The sequence below is a fragment of the Sminthopsis crassicaudata genome, chromosome 2, assembly GCF_048593235.1.
Source record: "Sminthopsis crassicaudata isolate SCR6 chromosome 2, ASM4859323v1, whole genome shotgun sequence".
NCBI lineage: Eukaryota > Metazoa > Chordata > Mammalia > Dasyuromorphia > Dasyuridae > Sminthopsis > Sminthopsis crassicaudata.
This window is the reverse complement of record NC_133618.1, coordinates 630,382,830-630,401,728: the sequence shown is the minus strand read 5'-3', so window position 1 is coordinate 630,401,728 and position 18,899 is coordinate 630,382,830. Positions and strand designations below refer to the sequence as shown.

General features: G+C 44.5%; 1 protein-coding gene across 2 annotated transcripts in view; it reads left to right on the top strand.

The window, feature by feature from the left end:
* Window positions 1-18,899, top strand: part of ACSBG1 (acyl-CoA synthetase bubblegum family member 1) — a 92,866-nt gene that overhangs the window by 54,372 nt on the left and 19,595 nt on the right. For both annotated transcript variants that reach the window (XM_074296452.1, XM_074296451.1), the window contains one exon: window positions 18,321-18,538. In XM_074296452.1, coding sequence (XP_074152553.1) covers window positions 18,321-18,538 — 218 coding nt within the window. The remainder of the gene's footprint in view (window positions 1-18,320; window positions 18,539-18,899) is intronic.

Genomic DNA, 18,899 nt, shown 5'->3' with positions numbered 1-18,899 from the left:
GATTCAAGAAGACCCGAGTTCAAATGTGACTATTTACGAGCTGTTTGACCCTAAGCAAGTCACCACAACTGCCTTTGCTAAGCCTATTAACTCACACACACTTGTGTGTGTATATACAATATACATATGATGGGCACTGAGTGGTGCAATGGGCTTAGAGTTAGGGAGATCTGAGTTCAAATCCAACCTCAGACACGTGGACAAGTCACTTCCCTCTGCTTGCCTCAGTTTCCTCATCTGTAAAATGAGCTGGAGAAGGAAACAGCCAGCCCCCGGTATCTCTGCCAAAGGGGATCATGTCTGACTAAACAGCAACAACAATGACATATTACAGATGCATGTATTTGTACACACACAGGTAAAGGCTAGCTATTGTTTTGTTTGGTTGGTTGGTTGGTTTTTTCATGTCACTTGATCCTCACAAGAACCCTAGGAAGCAGGTCCATTTTACAGAGGAGGAAGCAGGAAGAAAGCAGGCTGTTGGCTTGTGCTTTGGGGAGGAAGGGGAGAAGGAAGAGTTGAATATGGGGGGCTTGTGCTGTCCACAGAAAGGAGAAGCTGGGGGTGCAAGGTGGGTGACAGGATGATAAAGCTGACCACGTTGGGGACTTACGATTGGTGTCCTTCATCTTCTGTCTTATGAATTTAAGAACATGGTGTGGAGAAAGGTCCATTAGCCTTCCCTCCCTAAAGGGGGACATCTACCCCCAGAAAAGGTGAAGAGCCTGGCCGCAAAGAGAGCTGTCCCCATAGAAAGTGAGAGGAAGGGGCAGCCAGGTGGCGCAGTGCATAGAGCACCAGCCCTGAATTCAGGAGGACCCGAGTTCAAGTCTGGTCTCAGACACTTCACACTTCCTGGCTGTGTGACCCTGGGCAAGTCACTTAACCCCAGCCTCAGAAAAAAAAGAAAGTGAGAGGAACTCCGCTCTTGGAGTCTCTCTTCTGCCACTTGTTATCTGAGATATGACAACCAATGAGGGAACATCTGTAAAACATGGAGCACAGTGCCCAGCACACAGTAGGCACTTAATAATTGCTTGTTCCTTTCCTCCCTCTCTAGATAAGCCACTTTCTGGGCCTCAGTTTCCAAATCTATAAAATGAAGGGATTGGACCCGCTTGTCCCCTGTTAGAAATCCTTTGGCAGTTTCTTTTATAAGGGCAGACCCAGCCCTTATAGCTAATCATCACCTAAATCAGGTGAAAGGGGAGAAGGAGTGAGACTGTAGGGGAAGGGAGGGTGTGGTAAGGAAGCAGGAGAGAGGGCCAAGCACTTGGGAGTGGGAGGAGAGAGAGGGGCCAGCATGTGGGGTTTCTCTCCAAATGGATTTTCCCCTCCTGGCTTTCTCTCAAAGAGGGCTAGGTGGGTGCCATGGACGACGTGACAACTGGGTTGAGTCCACCTGAGCTCCCCACTTGGCTGTGCCGTATCCGCGGCCCAGCAAAGCCAGTTGTGGTCTGCCTGCCACTGGAACGGCCATTGTGATCTCCTAGGCCCCATTTCCAAATTTATGTCTCTGAACCTCTGCCAGTTCCCAGGGTGGAGATGAAAGGAGGGACTGCCCCAGGACAAACTGGTTTGAGGAGAGAGAGCATGAAGGGTTTGTGGCCGGGCTCCAGGAATCAGGCTGACCCCTACTCCATGGACTTCCTGGGCCAAGCAAAAATCCGAGGCTCTACGAGGCCCCTAGCACGATACGTTTGCTGGGAGGGATGAATTATCAAGCTGTTGCTACCTGGTGACACATTAATGTAATTAAATTTATGTAAATTGGCCTTCGCCTGGCAGGGCCCTAAGGGAACTGGATTGAGGAACTATTGGGCAGATTGGGCTCATGGACTCACGGATTTCGAGCTGGCATGGGCCTAGGAAGCCACTTATTCCAGCCTCTCATTTTCCAAATTGGGAAACTGAGTCCTGGGATGGTGCTTCTCCAAAGTCAGACAGATCGCAAGTGGCAAAGCCTGGATTTGAACGCTAGCTGCTCTTTGGCAATAGACATGATGGAAAGGACTCTACTCCCTGCTGTGCAGTTTGGGATCAATTATTTCTTCTCTCTGGGATTCACTGAATCTCAGAGCTGGAAGAGACTTCAGAAGCTCATATGACCCAAACCAGAAGGAATTCCTCTCACAGCGTACCTTTACACGCTTTCCTGAAGACCTCCAGTGATGGGGAACCCACCACCATCTGAATCAGCCCATCCTACTTCAGGGAAGTTCTCATTGGAAGGACTTCTACCCAGACTCAGTTTCTTTCTTTGTAACTTTCATCTTCCTTGGGTCCGCCCTTTGGAGCCAACCAGAAAAGTCTACTTCTTCCACGTGACTGGCTCCAGATACATGAAGACAGATCTTGGGTTTGCCCCGACTTTTCTTCCACCTATCGGAGAGGAAACTTGAACAAGGTATGAACAGCGATTCAGACCCTCGATGACTAGGGACCTTATCATGACTGAGGTGGTCAGGGAAGGCTCTCTGGTGGTATGACTTGGGCTAGACCTTGGAAGATGAGTAGGATTTCAAGTAATAAGCTCTCTAATCAGCACCATTTTTTATTCCATTGGACTGGATCTCTTCTGATAGTTCTTCTAATCCCTTCATGCTCTGCTTCTTACGCTAGAAACACCTCCAAACATGGAAAAAGGTCAGGGAGGGGTGTCCCAAAAAGTACCGGTATCAGCACCTCCATCTTTGTGGATAAAAGAACCCAGTGCCAGAGGAATTCACTTGGACAGAAGAGTTCTGAATTAAGTGGATAATAAATCCACATATTTGTTAAGAGGACAGAAACCAATTGACTCAGAAAACAGCCACTTTGATCTCCTTGCCAAGCAGAGAGATGGGACTTCCAAGGGCAAAATCAGTCGGGAGAATAAACTAATTTGTAAAACATTTCAGAGAAATCTGATTAGTGATTATGAGGAGTATTGCATCACAAAAGAGAGAAAAGCAACAGGAGAGAAACTTACTGGGGCACATGGTTGCCAAGAAGCTTTATAAAGGAAGAAACAAAAGGACAAAAACAAGGAAACTACGAACTAAATCTGCCTGTGCTTTTATAACAAGCTATTCTCATCATCAGTGAGTCAGGACTGACCCATGTGGACCCAAGGCCTCGGTCCTTGATGTACCATATGAAGAAAGAAAAATGAGATAAAAGAAGATGAATATGGGAAAAGTGACCTTAACAACCCAAGGACACCAAAGACGTCTGTGTTGTGGGCAACATAATTTTTTAAAGAGCATCGAAGTGTTAATTACAATATCTGAAAAAAATAACTGAATGGCTGGAAAAAGCCATAGCTGTTAAAATTATCCATCCATGACCAAGAGGGCATTGGTAACTATGACTCCGGGCTGCTTGTCATCTCTGTAAAATTATCAGGCAGTCAGCAAACATTTATTAATCAACTACTATGTCTCAGGTTCTATACTTGGAGATAAAAATGCTGCCCTCCAGCATTTACTAAGAGAGAGGGAGGAAGAGAGAGAGGGGGAGGGAGAGAGACACAAAGAGACACAGAAAGAAAGAGAGAGAAAGGGATGAAGGAAAGGGAAAGAGAGACAGAGAGATAGAGAGAGTGGGAGAGAGAGAGACACAAAGAGACACAGAAAAAGAGAGAGAGAGAGAAAGAGAGAGAGAGAGAAAGGGATGAAGGAAAGGGAGAGAGAGACAGAGAGAGACAAAGAGACAGAGAGAGAGAGAGATGAAGGAAAGGGAGAGAGGGGGGAAAGGGGGAAGGAAAGGGAGAGAGGGAGAGAGAGATGAAAGCCAATAATATTGAGTAAATTAATCAATAAGTCAAAAGGAAACTAGGTGTAAATGAATCCTCACTCAATTTGAAAGAATCACAGGAACTTTGGAATCCCTGAATGAAAGTAAATGATGTCACACTGGAAACATCTTGGGGCGGGTTGAAGAGAACCAGCCGTGGCCCGTGGGATCGCACGTGCAGCCACAAGCTAGTTTGGAACTAGTAGGTCCTGAGTGGGAGAGGACTCTAAATTCAGGAGCTGAGGAATGGTTCCAGGCTCCTGAGGAGGAATCGGTCCTAGGGAAAGAGAGAGCATCTCCTTTTCCATTCTTCTGCTCCTCATTAGCCGTGTTATTGGAGACATGAACGACTGAACAGGAGCCAGCAGAGCCAGCAAGAAGTAGAAAGAGACCTGCTAAGGACGCACAGGAGGCTGCCTGTGGAAAGGTGAAGAGCCAGCGATGGGATTGACCAGGTGGGATTTGGTGAACTTTGAAGTCTAGAAGATCCAGATGTCCCGCTAGTGTTTTTAGCTGTGGCCGCTGAGCACCAGACCGGCAGTGACTGGGAGCCATGTCTGCATTGGAAGTCAAGAGGAACACTATAAATCAATGAAGCTCACTGAGAAAAAAATTCTTGGGGAGAGGGAACTTTCCAAGGAAAAAAGCCTGGGAATCCATTGGAGAGCTGCACCTAAGAGAAAGCTCATGGGGGCTTCAATGGAAGAAAAGCAAGATTTGTGAGCTCTCCTGGGGACTCATGGATCCCCTAGCTTTGTTTGTTTGTTTGTTTGTTTTTAGTCTACCTCCCATTTTGCTGTGAATCTGAGCCCACTTTCCCTAGGAACCTCACATAAATATTGGAGATTGTGCCCCAGCATGGGCGTTTATTTCTATAATAAACATCCTTGCCGTTCCTGCTTAGAAAATACTTTTAACTAAAGGTCAATGCAAAGCCCAGCAGTGGGACCTCATGAGAGAGTTGTCCTGGACTACAGAGAAGAGGAATTGGCTACCCTGAGATCAGAGGAACCCGGGAGGCGCGTGCACAGGGAAGGCACGAAGGGAAGGGCTTGACACATGGGAAGGAGCCTGTGATGAAAGCATCATAAGGTCCCAGGTGGGCGGTCCAGCGGACCACATGGAGAAGCAGCAGGTGGAGGGCTAGACTGAGTGTTTATTGATTATTATTTTTTTAAATGACTTAATAATACAAAATACAGCCTGAAAAGCTTATTTCCCTGCATATATCATGAATACATTATATCCCATGCATATATTATGATCATACAAGATTTCCTTGATACATGAAACTCCAGAAATTATTTTATTCAACAGCCTTGTGCAAACCAACACGAAGCAAGACATAAAATACGCAGTTGTATATTTCCCAAAGGTGTAAATTACTGTTGTTTAGCAGGCCTTCCCCAAAATCCAAATGGAAAAGGAGTTTCCTAAGGAAGGAGAGCTCCTTTAAGACTCGTTTGCAGTTGTCACGGGGCCATTACATTAAGATAATACCCTATGACCATATGAATCCCCTTGTGAAAATCTACAGTCACTCCAATGAGCTAAATGGGAAAAATTAAAATGGATGAAGAATATTCAGTGTCTACATTGGGTCAAACAGAGAGAACAACAAGTCATCAAAAGATCTGCCAAGCCCATGAGTCTTGGACAAGTCTGAAGGAGGACAGTGGATTAAAGACTGGCTGCGAGTCAAGTCAACAGGCCTGACTGGGAGAGTGGGAGCAGGCTGGATTGAGTCGGGGAAATTCATCTGCATTTGGAATGTCATGAGCTGATTCCTGGAGCAAGAAGCTTTCTTCTGGTGATGTTCTGTGGTTTTGAGTCACGGGCGATGACATTCTAACAGTCAGGAAGATCTCCATGTGACCTGTAGAGTTTCCCCCGGACAAGATCATAGGCCCAAAGAGGAGAACAACGTCCTGGCTCCACCTTCAGTCTACTCCTTCCCTTTTGGACCATCCTTTGGGCTCATAGAGGCAGCCTAGCCCTGTCATATATTATGTGGGTGACCACGGCCAGGGGGGCCTCATTTTTAATACTGCTCACATTAGGGTTTCTTGGAGTTGCGGTGAAGAAGGATTTGAGAGAATGGCAGTTCTTGTATGGTTTGGGGGGGTTCAAGGAGGAGAAGGCAGAGTTCTCTGGGTCAGGGGAGGGTCGTCTGGCTGGGTCACCGTTCCCCAGGGAACAGGATCTGCTCCTAGGCTATGGCCCTCATTTAGAGAAGCGAACTGACCAAATGGCTGAGCTCCCTGGGTTCTGTCCCAGGAACTCTGGCCACAGAGGAGCCATTATGACCCCTCACAAAGGAAGTCTTTATGCACAGTGGAGGAGACAGACTTTTTTGTCACCTTTGAGGTATCCCTGACAAATAGGTAAGCTCCTGAAAGTAGCCGGGTCTGCAAGCCAGGGTGTGAAGGTCACAAAGGTAGAGGAGTTAATGGGGAGAAGGGGGGGACTCTACAAATAAATTGCAAATTTTGTCTTAGTGGGATCACTGATTTTGGAACTGGAAAAACTCCAACTTCTGCCTTCCTTTTACTGTACCCCCACTCTGGGGCCTGGATTCCCTTACCTAGACCCCAGGCCAACGCAGGGGGAAGGTGACATCCTCAGGGATTCCCCCAGGGGTCATCTGCTTTTCTGGTCCTCTAGCATTTCCTAGGCCACCATACTGCTCTCCTCACTTTCCTCCCTTCCTCCAAACTTCAGGGCCCTCCTATTGTGTGGGAATGGGGACTAATGATTAAGCCATATTTTGTTGTGGTTGTTGGTGAGTTATTTTTCATACAGGATCCTTTTTGGGGTTTCCTTGGCAAAGATTTCCATCTCCAGCTCATTTTACAGATGAGTAAACTGAGGCAAACAGGGTTAAGTAACTTGCCCAGAATCTCACAGCCAAGAAGTGTCCAATCTGCTGGATCTGAGTCTTCCTGACTTCAGATCTGGTGCTCTAACCACTATGAAACCTAGCTGAGTTTTTAATCAGTCAGATCAAAATGTCCCCATTCACATGCTAGTTCCTCAGCACGTTCCCTCTGCTAGGTACTGTAAGTCCAGGACAGTTTATGAGAGTGACCTTGGGGTTTCTGGTATGTCTGTCTGAATTATCTGGAGATATCTGGATAAATCAAGAACCTAAAGTTGAATGGCTGCAGATTCCCCACTTCTTTGCCTTCACCAGATTATAGCCTGAGCTACAGGATCATTTGGAATGTCATATGGGAGGAAGGACATTGGCAAGGGTCTCGTGACCCCGCTATGTGAGCATCGCTTGAGGGAAAGGGGGATGTTTAACTCAGAGAAGGGAACATTTAGAGAGGGCAGGACAGGGAGCTTCTAATGGGGGCCTGGGACCCTGGGGATCTTGTTCAGTTTGACTTCAGAAGGTAGAACAGAGAAGGGAAGATGAAGACAAGAGATTTAGGCTTAAAAATCTGAGCTTTCCAACAGTGGAATGGGTGGTCTCTGGAGGCGATGGCTTCCCAAGTTGGCTGGAGGGCCTGGTCTGAGGCCCGGCCCATAGATCAGGGAATTTCAAGGAGAGAAGGAAGCAGGAAGAGCCTTCCAGATGAAGAGGAGATTCCATCTTAGCTAGGAGGTGAAACATGGACCGAGTCTTATTCAGGGTGTTTGAGGCAGATGTAGAGGAGAATATCCCACATAAAATCACCATTTAAAGACTCAGAGATGGGAGAGGGAGTATTGTGTATAGGAAGCTGACTCAGTTTCCTCATGTTAAATGGAAGGGCTGGGCCAGACGCTCTCCAAGGTCTCTTCCAGCTTTGGTATTGAGTGATTTGGGATGGGCAGCTCCTTGAAGGCAGGAACCTCCTAGAGGAGGAAGGTCTTCCTCCTCCTTCCCCACAGTACCTAGCACAGGTTGGCTGATGTTCATTGATGGACTAATGAGAGGAAGAAAAAGGCACTAGTTTATGGCTCAGTTGGGCTACAAATAAGACCGACCCTTCCTGGTCTGCTTAGGGCCTTTTACACATCCTGGGGATCGTGGATTTAGGGCTAAGAAGGATGGCAGAGGTGTTCCCCCTCCCCACCCCTTCTATAGATGAAGAGCCGGGGTTCCCAGAGGTTGAGTGTTCTCCCCTTAATCTCCTGCACTTCTGGAGCTCTGCCTGGGTGTGTGGGGAGGGCTCTGGGGCTTCGTCACCAGGGAAGCTTCTCCAAGGGAGATTTTTCCAAAGCCTAAGAATGACCTTTGCCTCAGTGAGCGGCTCCGAGTGTTCCAGCCCGTACAATGCATCCCATTCTCCCCCCAGCAGCTCGGGCTTCTTTCCCACAGATTTACAAAACCAAACCCACAACCCCAAAATACAGGAGGATTTTTTTCCTCGGTTGACATATTTCTCTTCTGTCCTTCCCATTGGGAATAGCTTCCTGTGGTCACTGAGTCTCTTTTATTTCAGGGACTTACTGTTGCTCCAAATTGCCCTGGCACAGAATGAGTAGATTGATAAAGTGCCACCAAAGGCCAGACTGAGCGAGGGGGGAATGGGATGGGGGAAGGGGGTAGGGAGGAGGGGGAGGAGGAGGAGGGAGAGAAAGAGGACCGCTCCCCCTTCAAGGGAACACAATGAGCAAGCTGTGGCCCCAGGCCCAGTCAAAGGCTGCCAGAGATGAGGTGGCAGGACCTCAGAACAACTCCCAGCTGGGTAAGCTCTGGGAGTCTCTGATGTCTCCTCTCTAGAGCCAGGCGCTGATTAGGTGACCCCTAAGGTTGACTCGGGAGGTCCAACTTCTCCCCCTGTCGCTGTCCCTACTGTGGGGGAGTCGTGGGGGGAAGCTAGGAAGATTTGGCTTCGATATTGGCTCTGATGGTTTGTCGTGTTATTAAATGTTTCATTGCTTGGAATGGGAGGCAATCGGAGTTAACACGTGGGGGCCTGGGACTGTGCTTGAAGCGCTTTCAAGGCCCCCGCACCCGTATTCATAAGGCAGAACCTGGCTGTCAGTTGTTCTGGGTGTGCTCACTCTGAATCGCTCCATACACGGCTCCCCAAGTTTCTCTGTCCCCATCCCTCTCATCATTTCTTCCAGCACAATCCTCCGCTCCATCGGACCTCCACATGGTACTTTAACACATCAGTATATCATAGTTCGTTCCACCAACCGATTCACGTCCTTAATTTCTGATCTTTGCCACCACAAAAAGGAGCTACTGTAAATATGTTTGTACGTAGGACTCATTTTCCTTTTTCCTTGGTTTTCCACAAGAATTTTACAAACTTATAAATTTTAACATCAGGGTAGCTCAGTGGTGCGATGGATAGATCACCAGCCCTGGAGTCGGGAGGACCTGAGTTCAAATCCCACCTCAGATACTTAGGTAACGTTAACTTAACTTTAATTTCTTGTTTACACAGTTTCCTTGACCTGAAAATAGGGATGATAATAACAGTATGAGATCTCTGTAGTGTTTAGCACAGTGCCCGGCACACGGTGGATGCTACATAAATGCTAGTGATGTTAGTATGGCTGCACCCACGGTTACATTGCATTGCTGTCCGCCCAGCCCACTCTACCCTAGATGCTCTGGTCTGAAAGGACCTGAGAAGTAGACTGCCGGACGTCAGAGGCCCTTCCAGGAAGCATGAAATCGAATGGCTCGCTCTGTCCTCTTCTCTTGAGCGTTTCCCTTCGTCCTTGTCCCTAGTTGGCTCCCGAGGCCCGTAGCCCAGGCACGGCTTCGCCCCTTCTGGTGGCCGCGGAGGCCCATGGCCCGGTCTCCTGCTGGCAGCGGCCAGCCGTCCAGGGGACAGGCCATCCGAGGATGCAGATGGTTTCAGGGAAAGGGCAGCCAGCCCTGCCCTCTAACTTGGTGTCCTGCCAGCTCCTGCCCTGCTGGGAGCCCAGGTCCCAAATGCTCCTTGTCACCTAGAACAGCAGCAACCTCAGCCAAGGAACGTCCTGCTTGATCGGACTGTCCACCCCTAGGCTTCTCTCCCATGTCCGAACAGGAACCGTTCGGGCTTCTTGAGACACACTAGTGCACAAGGACTGGGGCAGAGAAAGTTAAAAGCAGAGTGAAATTCTCTGCGTGAGCCAGAAATCAGGAGGGCGAGCCGAGGACCCTCTCGCGGCTGTGGGAAAGGGGCCGAACACCTCTCGGAGAATGATTGACTCAGCACGGCAGCGGCTGGAAGGGACCCGAGGAGGTCACCTTGCTGGAACTCCTTGTTCCCTGGATTGGGGAAACCAGGGACCCAGAAGGCAAGCCCCTCAGCTCCCAAAGCACGGAAGGCCCCTGGCTTCAGAGCCCAAGCGCTTGGCTCTGTGTCATGCGGCCATTACCAGATCTCTCAGCTAGTCAGGGATCCGAGCTCACGGCCTGGAATTTCCCCTCTTATTCGGGAGAGATGAGTGGGCAGAGGGCTGGGCCCACAGGTTGAATGCCGGTTCTTCCACCCTTGGGCTGTCCATGAATAAAATGGGCTTACGTAAGTTTGCACTCCCTAAATCATAAAGCTGCAATATAGGAAAGTAGTAATAAAAATAAAATAAAATCAAAAAGATTAATTTAAAAGGGTTCTTAAAGTACCATGTGCCATGGAAATATGAGTTATTCCATCCATTGAACTGGGGGGAGTTTAGGGCAGCTCTGGGAGAGTGGAGATCAGCTCAGGATCCTTCCTCTCACTTGTATCCTCAGGAAGAAAAGACGGGGCTATTAGAGCCAGTTCGCTCAGCCCCAAATCACCCCCTTCCCAAGGGCTCCCTGTCTCTGTCCTTAATAGAACTCTAGCAGTTAGGGGATCGGGATCTAGTCCCCTCATTTATGAGCCTGCTGTTTTAGAGTCTTCAAGCTTTGCTTAAGGGCCAAGGACTATGGGTAGCTTAGCCGTTCCAGCTGGGCGTCTCCAGCAGTGATCTGCCTGTACTTGCCTAGTTAACCAAGCACAATAATCCATTTATGTCTTACCTGCCTAAGAGGATCCCAGGGACTTTGTTGAGCGGAGGCAATTCATTCTGAGCTTATTTTTATTATGTGGGCAGCTCCATAGGTGTACGAACTACCAAATTTCAATGTCCTGCCCTCTCTTTCTGTGCTACCCCTCGCTTTAATTTGATCTAATTGTGCAAAGGCAGGGGGAGTCTTTTCTTCACTTAGCAGACCTGTGCTCTCTGAAACTGCTTCTTGGAGTCTTAGGGAACCTTTTCCACAAAAAGATGGTCAATCGAGGAATCTTCTCTGACCGAGTCATACCAAGGACAGATGATTCATTCTTTGATCCAGCCAATCAGCTGACGAGCATTTATTAAGCATCTCTCATGTACTAGACACTGAAGACTGAGATACAAATAATAATAACCAACATTCATTACTCTTATCCTTATATAATGCTTTAAGGTTTGCAAAACACTATAAAATATTATATAAGTGTAAAAATTATACTCGTGTTAATATAATTAAGATATCATTGCCAATAAAATATATTAATATTTTCACACAATTAAAATATATTAACATAAAATAAATATTGTTTTTAAATCTATTGTTATCTCACTTGAGCAGGCATGATAATTGGGAAACTGAGACTGTCCAAGGTTAAAGGACTTGTCCAGATCAGATGGAGGTAGGTTTTGAACTCAGACCTTGCTGACTCCAAGCCAACACCGTATCCATTTTGCTACTTGGCTGCCAACCTTAAAGATCTACTTGTCTAGTAGAGGGATAGGTAATAAGTACAGGATAGCTTAGAATTAAAACTGCCACCTACACAATGCTTTGAAATTTGCTGTCTGATTTAGATATGTTCTTCAGTTGATTTAGTCATGTCCAACTCTTTATGACTTTATTTTGGGGTTCTCTTGGCAGTAACACTGCGGTGTTTCCGTTTCCTTCTTCAGCTCATTTTACAGATGAGGAAACTGAGGCAAAAGAGTGAAGTGACTGCCCAGAGTCACACAGCTAGTAAGCAGCTAAGGCAAGAGCTGAATTCATGTTTTCCTAACTAAGTCCAGTGCTTTGTTTCTCCATTGTTCTATCCAGCTCCCTTTTTTGTTTGGTTCATTTTATTTTTTTTCAATTACATGAAAATTTTAAAACATTTTTTAAAATTTTGAGTTCCAAATTTTCTTCTTCCTTCCCCTCCCCAAACAAGCAGTTTGATATAGATTTCACACATATAGTCATGCAAAACATATTTCCATATTAGTAATGTTACCAAAAAACTCCAAAATAAAAAGCAATAAGAAATATAAAGTAAAAAAGTATGCTTTGATCTGCATTCAAACTCCATCAGTTCTTTTTTCTGGAGGTGATGATAGCACTTTTCATCATAAATCCTTCAGAATTGTCTTGGATCATCATGTGACTGAGAATAGCTAAGTCCTTCGCAGTTAGTGCTCCCCGGTTCTGCTCACTTCACTTTGCATTAGTTCATCTACATCTTTCCTGGATTTTCTGAAAGCATTCTGCTTGTCACTTCTTATAACATAACAGTATTCTATCACAATCATTCCCCTCAATTTCTAATTCTCTGCCACCCCAAAAAGAGAGGCTTTGAATATTTTTGTATATATTAGTCCTTTTCCTTTAAAAAAAAAAAATCTCTTTGGGATATACACCTCGTAGTAGTTTTGCCGGATTAGAGGGTATGCACACTTTTACAGCCTTTTGGACATAACTCCAAATTGCTCTTTGGGATGGTTGGATCAGTTCACAATTCCAACAGCATTATATCAGTGTCCCAATTTTTCCAACATTTGTCATTTTTATTTTCTGTCACATTATCCAATCTGATGGCCTCTAAGAGCTATTTTAATTTATATTTCTCTAGTCAATAATGATTGAGAGCATGTTTTCAGATAACTAGAGGTAGCTTCAAAGCCTTGATGGAAAACTGCTTGTTCATATCCTTTGACTGTTTATCAGTTGGAAAATGACATGTATTCTTATAAATTTGACTGAATTTTCTGTATCTTTAAGAAGTGAGGTCTTGATTCATGCCAGTTCCAATAGTCTTGTGATGAAGAGAGCCATCTACACCCAGAGAGAGACAGTGGGGATTGATCGTGGACCACAACATAGCATTCTCATGCTTTTTGTTGTTGTTTGCTTGCATTTTATTTTCTTCATCATGTTTTTTATGTTTGATATGATTTTTTTCTTGTACAGCAAGATACTTGTTGGATATTTAACATATATTTCTACCATGTTTAATATAAAAAAGAAATGAGGTCTTTAGCTGAGAAATCTGCTTTAAAATTTCCTCTTCCCCTGGATATTCTACTTTCCTTTTAATCTGGGCCACATTGGTTTGTTTCTGTAAAAGCTTTTTAATTTAATGCAACCAAAACAATTCCTTTTTTATCCTGTCATGCTCACTATCTCTTGTTTGGTCACAAATTCTTGCCTTATCCGTAGATCTGATAAGTAAGCTTTCCCATGTTTCCCTGCTTTGCTTATGGTAACACACCTTTATGTCTAAATCATGTACCCATTTTGACCTTATCTTGGTATAGGGTGGGAGATGTTGGTCTCTATCTAGTTTCTGCTAACCTGCTTTCCAGCTTTCCCTCTTGCTGCCTTTTGACTGGCCGATGAGGTTGCTGTACTACCTGGCTCAGCAGAATTAGCATCCATGGAGGAAAATTAGGGCAGTAAGAAGTTGATTCAGTAGTGCTCCAGGGTTGGCCAAATATTATCTCCATTATTTCTGGACTCTCCCACGGGTTCTGTGGGGAGCATCAAAAAGTATCATTAGCCAGATTTTGCAGTTGGAAAAATACACTGGTCAATTGTAGGGCAGCCAGAGGGTGACTGGTCCTTCAGCCAGGAGGCCTTAAAAGAAGGCTTCTTGACACCAGGGGGCAGAACTAGGAATGATGGGAGAAAAATACAGAGAGGTAGATTTCAGTTCAATAAAAGGAAAAGCTTTTTTTCAAAAGTAAATTTTTATTGACATTTTTTGTTTTATATTATCTTGATTTTCTTCTCCCTTTTTTTGGAGGGAGTATCTGGGTTATTGATTTTCTCTCTCCTTCTCAGAGATTCATCCCTTACAAATTAAAAAAGAATGAAAAGGAAGAGAAAAATAATTAAAAAGTTAAAAAAGTTTAATATATCAAAATATAGTAAATATGTTATATTTAATGTTTATGGATCCTCACTTCTGCAAAGGAGTGAGGAAGGATTAAAAGAAATTTCTTTTTTAAATTTCCATTTATTAATTCATCCCTTGTATTTGTTAAATATAAGGATACAGTTGATATTCTTCTATATAGCTCCTAGGAGACTATTACAATAGCCCACCCACGAAGTATATTTTATAATGCAAGAAGTAATCCATAAGGTTTAAGAGAATCTTCTCCCAAGAACATAATGGGTACAGTGTAAAGATGGTGCCCAGTTTACAATGCAGTTCAAATGAAAACAAAACAATCCTGGAATACACTTTATTATAGAAATGTACTGCAGTTGAAAAGTCAAACCACATTGGAATTCTTATAAAAATGAATGCTGAGGCTTTCTAGACAACATAAGCAACAAGTATGATCAAGATATATTATAAAAATAAATAAATTTAAGTAAATGTAAATTAAAATAAAAATAAATAAAAATATAACATTTTAATAATAGAAATATTAAATTAAATTTAAAAATAAATTAAAATTTTAAAAAGTAAAATAAATTTAAGTAAAAATAAGTGTACAATTTCTCTTAAGTAGGGAAGGGTCTAATGGAACAGAATTTTAGAGTTGACAAGATCCCCTGATCTAATTCCCTTATTTTACGATGAGACACCTGAACTATAGGTATGATTTTTCCCAGTTTACACAGCTGGCCAATAGCAAGCTGTGTGACTACATCACAGATTTACTGACTCCCATCTTAAGTCTGAGAAGAGTAATTTCTCATAACCTTTCTAAAGGGCAAAGCTTGGTCTTTCTAATTTTAAAAGATTCCTTTTTGACAATTTTTGGTTGTTTCTTCCCTTTATCTCATCATAGTCATTGAATATATCCTTCTTCCAACCCTGCCTACTTCTCCCTTTTGGATAAGCCCTCCATTTTCACCTCTGCCCCTCAGAATTTCTAGCTTCCTTAAAAAATGAGCTCAAGAGCCATCTCCTGCAAGAAGTCGGGCATGATATTGTCCCCCTCAATGTATTATTATTATTTTTTTACTTTGTGCGTTGTGTTCCCTTATCTATATGCCAGCTGTTTATCTTAGCACCAGTAGAATGTAAAATCCTTGAAGTCAGGGATTGTTTTTGTTTTCATATCCCCCATGGCCAAAGTGTCGTCATAAATGCTTATTAAACAAATGGATGATAAAAAGGATCCCTTTAGATTCATGTTGTGCCATAAAGTTTTCTCATTTTTATTTTCGCAAATTTTATTGATCAGTTTTGTTCTCCTATCATCTTTATTTTTAATGGATCCCCACCCTGAGATCTATCCCAAAGTAATAAGCAAATAAATAAGAAGAAAAAAAATCTGTTCAGCACGGGTTCCAGCTGACGATAAATGCAATATTTCATATCCACAGCTTCCCTCTTGTGTTATAAAGGAAGAGGAGTGAACTTTTTCAACCCCTTTAGGCCCAAACTTACTCTTTAAATTGTATAGCCTAACAATTACTGTCATCCCCTTTTAACTGATGAAGAAACTGAATCTTGGACCAGTTGGGTGACTTGATTATGGTCACAATGATTCTTAGCAGGGACTGGAACCCGCTCTTTCCACCACAGCCCCAACTCCTTCTCACAAACAGCTTTTGGTACTAATGACATTTACTGGAGGCAAGTCATGTCAATGTCATCATCCCTATTTTACAGAAGAGTAAACTGAGGCATTAGATTGCCACGGGTCAGCCCAGCTAGTCAGGGCTTAGAATCTGGGAAGCAGAGCACTGGCACAAATGCAGCTACTAAGTGGGCCAGGCGGAACTCGGAGCCAGGTTCTGTTTCTCAAGGACAAAGCTTTATTTCAGTGTGGGACAGTGTGGGGTGGGAGGGACCGTCCCATTGGTCTCTTGGCGTCTTCCTCCAAAGATGAGATAAGGGTATACTCGGCTAATCCAGGGGAGGTACTCAGCCCCACAAGGGAGTTGGAGCCTTTCCCTCTGACAATGGTTAATACCCCTGTCAATAAATGACCTTCTCCCAGGGTCCCTGGGCTCACATTCTTTCTGGGTGAGGGAAAATCAAGATCTCTTCACTTGACCTCTTGTTCCTCTGGCCTGTACACTGTATTCTCCTTGTGAGCTCAATTCATGAGCTTCCCAGAAATCCTTTCACCCCCATCAATCCTTGGCTCTTTGGGTCAGTCTGTCCTTCTTGAGACAGGGAATTTATCTCTCTCCCCCACATTCTTTTACCTTATTTTTTTCTCTTAAGCACAGAGGGAGAGAATTTCTAAACCTGAATGGGGTGGGAGGGAGGGAGGGAGAGAGGAAGAGGAGAAAGACATTGAGAGAGAAGGAAAAACAGAAACAAATAGGAGAGAAAGAGAAAGAGAGGGGGAGGGAGGGAGGGAAGGAAGGAGGGAGAGAAAAGAGAGACAGAGGCAGAAAGAGATAAAAAGACAGAAACAAAGAGAGAAGGTGGAGAGAGGGAGGGAGAGAGAGAGAAAGGAAGGGAGGGAAGAAAGGAGGGAGGGGGAAAGGAGGGAGAGGGGGAGGTAAAAGAGAGAAGCAAAAGAAACAGAAGAAGCAGAGACAAAGAGAGAGAGAAACAGAGACAGAGACAGACATGGGGGAGGGAAGAGAGAGACAGAAACAGGAGAAGCAGAGACAGAAACAGACAAAAAGACAGTTAAAAAGAGGAAGGAGGGAGACAGAGGAGACAGACAGAGAGGGAGGACAGAGACATAGAGATAGAGACAGAAAGAGATAAAGAGTGAGTAGAAAGAACCTTGGCCCTGGAGATAGAGGTCCTGGATTCAAATCTCGTTTCTGATGTTATGTGACCATGGACAAGCTGTTAACCCTTTCTGACCTCCTTTACTCTTCCCCAGAATGGAGGCCAGACTAGCTGCCTCCAGGGTTCCTTCCAGGTCTAAATCTGGGTTGCCATGACTTGAAGTAGAGGCTCTATGTTTATCTGTTGGCTCTGTGATTTTAGGCAATCACTAAGTGACGAGATGGCTCCCAAAGTTCTTTCTAGTGCAGAGATTCGATGACTCCGTCGTTGAGATGAGAGGTTCCCATGAGCCTCCCTGCCTCTGAGCCCCACTTTCCTCATCTGTAAAATCCCAACTCTTGCTCTGCTCAGCTCAGCTCAGAGGATATGGGGAAGCTCAAAGAATCACTGGGTTTGAATACTGTCTATGTAGGAGGTGAGGTTCCATCCCACAAAGCAATCCCTCTGTGTTGGCACAGAGTCTTCAAGAATGACTGTGATCAAAATCTTCAAGCTCCCTTCATTCTCGCAGATCTAGTGGGTATTGGGAAAACTTTTGTCTAATGTTTAGAGAAATTGCCCATGTTTAACCTGTATTGAATTACTTGCTGTTTAGGGAAGGGGGAAGATGGGAAGGGAGAAAGACTTGAAATTTGCAAGTATGAATATTGAAAATTATTTTTGCAAAGCTATTTTAAAAAAAACTTGTCATTTAGTAGATGTACTCAAAACATTCTCCTCCTCTTCTTCCTTTTCCTCCTCCTTTCCTTTCTCTTCTTCCTCCTCCCCCTACCCCTCTCCTCTTCCTCCTCCTTCCTTAACTTGCTGAGACCTCCTAAGGACCCAACCCCACAACTACTCAGCACAGAAGCTTAGACTTGCTCTGTTTAACCTCTATTAGTTTTAGGAAATGTGAGGGGCCCCTGAGATTTCCAAGGACTCCCCATATTAATATCAATGAGCAGCTCAGAACTCCCAATATCAAGAGATCCACCACCCCAAATTTATCTTTTGTGGGAATTTTGTGGGAATCTATACCCAGCAAATCTCTCCTTGGCTTGTCAGCCTGAGCTTTGAGGACAGATTCAGAGATGGGCTTCTAATGTCTGAAACTATTTGTCTTTCATTGTATTTAAAACAGTGTTTGACACACAGTAAGTGTTTAATAAATGCTTGTCAACTCACTGACTAATTGACAAAGCTCAGAGATGCTCATCACCAGACGGCTGGCCACCAGATGCCATTTTTTTTGGCTGTAACAACTCATGAAAAATACGAAGGAGAAATTGCCACCTGCCCTAGAGAGGGCAAAGAAAGCACGATGTCTCTCAAAGAAATGAAGACATCTTTTCTAGCCAGTTAGATTATAAGTCCCCTGAAGGTAGAGAGCAAATCTTTTCCCATTTCTCCCATGGGACATCTGATTTTATTATTACACCGAAAAAGAACCTGATGCAATGTGACTAATGTAGAAATATATGTCCATGATTGCACATGTATAACCTATATTAGATTGCTCTCTTGGGGAGTGAGGAGGGAGAAAGATTTGGAGGTCAAAATCATATTAAAATGAATGTTAAAACCTATAGGTAATTTAAAAATAAAGTGCTCTTTATAGAAAAAATCATGTGATGACTAGTTGACCCATATTTATCCTATCTCCTGCAGAGTCCCTGTGGACCACATCAGCTGATGGATTGGTCAAGATACGAATGGATCACACCTGCTCCCAGACCCCAAAGACTGTGCACCAGGTATTCCTGGAAAGTCTGGAGAAATATGGAAACCTGAACGCCTTGAGCAGTAAGCGGGACGGGAAATGGGAGAGGATCACCTACTCTCAGTACTATCTTCTCTCCAGAAAAGCTGCCAAAGGCTTTTTGAAGGTGAGTGAGAAGAGGGCAGGAGTGGGGATCTCCGCTGCGTGGGTTTTAAGAGTGTCTCTACAAACATGATTTAGGAGGGACATGATAGCTGCCTTCAAGGTTTGGAGGATTGTTGTGTATTAGCCATATTGCAAAAAAAAAAAAAAAAGGAATGAAAGGAAAGGAAGGAAGGAAGAAAGGAAGGGAGGGAGGGAGGGAGGGGTGGAGGGAGGAGAAAAGAGGAAGGAAGGAAAGGAAGGAAGGAAGGAAGGAAAGAAGGAAGGAAGGAAGGAAAGAAGGAAGGAAGGAAGGAAGGAAGGAAGGAAGGAAGGAAGGAAGGGAGGGAGGGAGGGGTGGAGGGAGGAGAAAAGAGGAAGGAAGG